The 2889-nt window shown below is 32.7% G+C and overlaps 1 protein-coding gene across 1 annotated transcript; it reads left to right on the forward strand.

Annotated features, from left to right (window-relative positions):
• Positions 1 to 670: 670 nt before the first annotated feature.
• On the forward strand, positions 671 to 1944 carry LOC115957967 (transcription factor bHLH162-like). The gene is made up of 3 exons (XM_031076327.1): positions 671 to 861; positions 1181 to 1522; positions 1630 to 1944. Exons 1-3 carry the CDS (start codon positions 694 to 696, stop codon positions 1780 to 1782), a joined length of 663 nt encoding a protein of 220 aa, XP_030932187.1. The 5' UTR covers positions 671 to 693; the 3' UTR covers positions 1783 to 1944.
• Positions 1945 to 2889: the final 945 nt, after the last annotated feature.

Consider the following 2889-nt stretch of genomic DNA (forward strand, 5'->3'; position numbering starts at 1 on the left):
GTTCCAATAGTATAAAGATGATTTTGGAACCATAAGATTGATTTTATATCATAATTTTGAGAGAATCAACTGTGAATATAATTGAGAAGATCGATAAATATATGTGAAAGTGATTGTCTTACATCATTAAAATACAACCAAAATTGAGACAAATGATAATCATGGGAGGACAATTGATACATGATATATAATTGAGGTATAGTATTGTTCTAATAATGCGTAAAAAGATTGTTTTGGAATTATTAAGAAATTTTATATCATAACATGTGATAAATTTGATTCAAATGATACTCGGGGGCATGCCAGCATGTACACTAGTTCTTAGATTATCAAGATGATTTTGGAACCATCAGGCGGATTTTGTAACCATTCAAAAAACAGAGCAAAAAAAAATTGTTGTAGATTACCGTACATAAATGATAAATGTAGCTCAATTTTATTGGATGGTACAAAAGGAGTGTGGCCACATTGTTGTTGCGCCTTCCTGGAGATCAGGCTGATAATCTGACAAAGCCACGTGCTAAAATTAGTTTTTCCAATTTGACGGCCAAAATGACTCATATGGCTGACGTTTACACATGACGACTCGTTCTTAGTCTCTCTTTTCTCACTGTGGATTTCTTGCCCTTTTTGAGTGTGTATATATATGTGCCAAAGAAAGAAAGCTATCTCCACTGGATTTGAAATTTTTTCATGGGACATTTTTTAGTAATCAACTTACAAGAGAAAGAAATGGATCAGCAGGGAAGTCAGTCAACTTCAACCAAGATTGAGAGAAGGGTTATAGAGAAAAATAGGAGGAATCAGATGAAAATCCTCTACTCCAAGCTTAATTCTCTACTACCAAACCAGAATTCCAAGGTAGAATACATCTCTTTCTCTAATAATTAATTACAGTGTTTGTGTTTGTTTCCCCTGTGTGTATACATATATATATATATATATATATATTTGATCTATTTGAGTATGTAACAGAGTATCAGTACATTCTAATCAAGAAGACACTACAAAGTCTTTAATTTTTACAAAGTAATGAAAATTTTCCTTGACTCTTAACAATTTATGTGCTTTTGTATTTATAAATACTCGGAGCATACGTACATGGACATGCACGTACGTACGTACATGTATTTGTAAAAAGACGATGATGAATGATCTAATTAATTCCATGTGAATGCAGGAGGCACTGTCACTACCTGATCAAATAGATGAAGCTATAAAATACATCAAAAGCCTAGAGACAAAGCTGAAGAAGTCTAAGGAGAAGAAGGAGAGTTTATGTGTTAATGGCAGGAAAAGATCATACACTTGCACAAGTTTTGATGCTAAATCGAGCCTAAAATCGCCCAAAATGGAAATTCGTGAAATGGGTTCCGCTCTAGAGGTTGTTTTGATAACTGGGCTAGATAATCAGTTCTTGTTCTATGAAATTATTCACATTCTTCATGAAGAACAAGCAGAGGTCTTGACTGCCAATTTTTCAATTTCTGGAGACTCAATTTTCCATGTGGTGCATGCAGAGGTATGTGACATTATTTAGGCTGGATCTCTCTCTCTCTCTCTCTCTCTCTCTTGCTTTTCTGGATTACATATATGGATAATTAAATTTGTTGGCTTTCTTTTGTGTAGATAAAGTCTGGATCTTTATTCGATTTTGGGGCAGCAAAAGTAACTGAGAGACTGAAAAGATTCATTTACGGATCCACCAGTGATGTAGATTTGGAGCCAGAGCTTTGCTGGGACTTGGATATCCATCCTGAATCGTGGGATTTCCAAGTATAATAATGCAATGTGAAAGGTTTGAAATTTCGAGATCAGCTAGCTATATGGGAACTGTAAAATTAGGTAGAAAACTTGAAGTCTATATAAAGATCACGGAAATGTTATTAGTCATGTATTCCTACTAATGATGACTAATTTAAAGAAGAGATGCTATTGATCTTACTTTGGATTCCATATGTTTTCAGCCCTAGCTAGCTATTCTTAAATTAATAACAGTAAAAAATAAATAAATATAAGGCATTGAATAATTCAACTTCCATTAAGATTTAGCAAACAATTCTTCTTTAAACACTATTACTTCTTGTGCCTCCTTGGATGTTGTCTTCTTCTTCTTCTTCTTCTTTTTTGCTGAATTTCTTGTATGTTGTGTTAATGATAAGAAATTTTTCAGATACAAAATTCATTAGGGAAACATGAGTTCCTCACCGTGATATATGATCAAATATACAAAAATGGAAACAAACTTTCTTCAAACTCACAAGATCGACTATATTATTTCAAGAAGTTAGCTGTGATTTGTTCTTAATCTAATATGCCTACAACAGAACAAAGCTCAAACCCTAGACTTCCTTCTATTGGAAAAGTAATAAGGCTTGATAAAATATGTACACATGAACACAAATAAAGAAAATTTAGTGAAGGAATATAGACAATTGGCCCCTAGTTTACATTTTATTTTGAATTTCATATCATCTAAGTTGCCCTAACCCCCTGGAAAATAATGGATCCTTCATCTTGTTGGTTATTTAGCTCCCTTAACATGCCTCTCTCCCCCTCTCATAACAAAGGGGGGAAAAAACCCTATTTCTTCAATCTAAACGGTGGGACTTATGCCTAAGTTATGTATTAAACTTATGATATAACAAATATATTAGAAATTTCTTATTCATAAATCTCAAAGATTAAGCAACCTTTGTTATTTAGCTATATATTTTATTTCTGATTTTCAGTTTATCTCCATTCTAGATCTATCATAAAGGTTTTTATAATACAAATAAAGAGCTATGAAATGAGATGGGAAAATGGGAAGAAAATTTGGGCTTAAACTTACAAAACATACGACAAATTCTACTATGTTGAAACGAAGATTTTTTAAATGGACTCAAA

The sequence above is a fragment of the Quercus lobata genome, chromosome 8 (genome assembly GCF_001633185.2).
Source record: "Quercus lobata isolate SW786 chromosome 8, ValleyOak3.0 Primary Assembly, whole genome shotgun sequence".
NCBI classification, from domain to species: domain Eukaryota; kingdom Viridiplantae; phylum Streptophyta; class Magnoliopsida; order Fagales; family Fagaceae; genus Quercus; species Quercus lobata.

Coding starts and splice junctions, on each gene's coding strand:
- LOC115957967 (XM_031076327.1), top strand. CDS start 694: ATGGGACATTTTTTAGTAATCAACTTACAAGAGAAAGAAATGGATCAG. Junction 862..1,180: donor TACCAAACCAGAATTCCAAG/GTAGAATACATC, acceptor ATGTGAATGCAG/GAGGCACTGTCACTACCTGA. Junction 1,523..1,629: donor TCCATGTGGTGCATGCAGAG/GTATGTGACATT, acceptor TCTTTTGTGTAG/ATAAAGTCTGGATCTTTATT.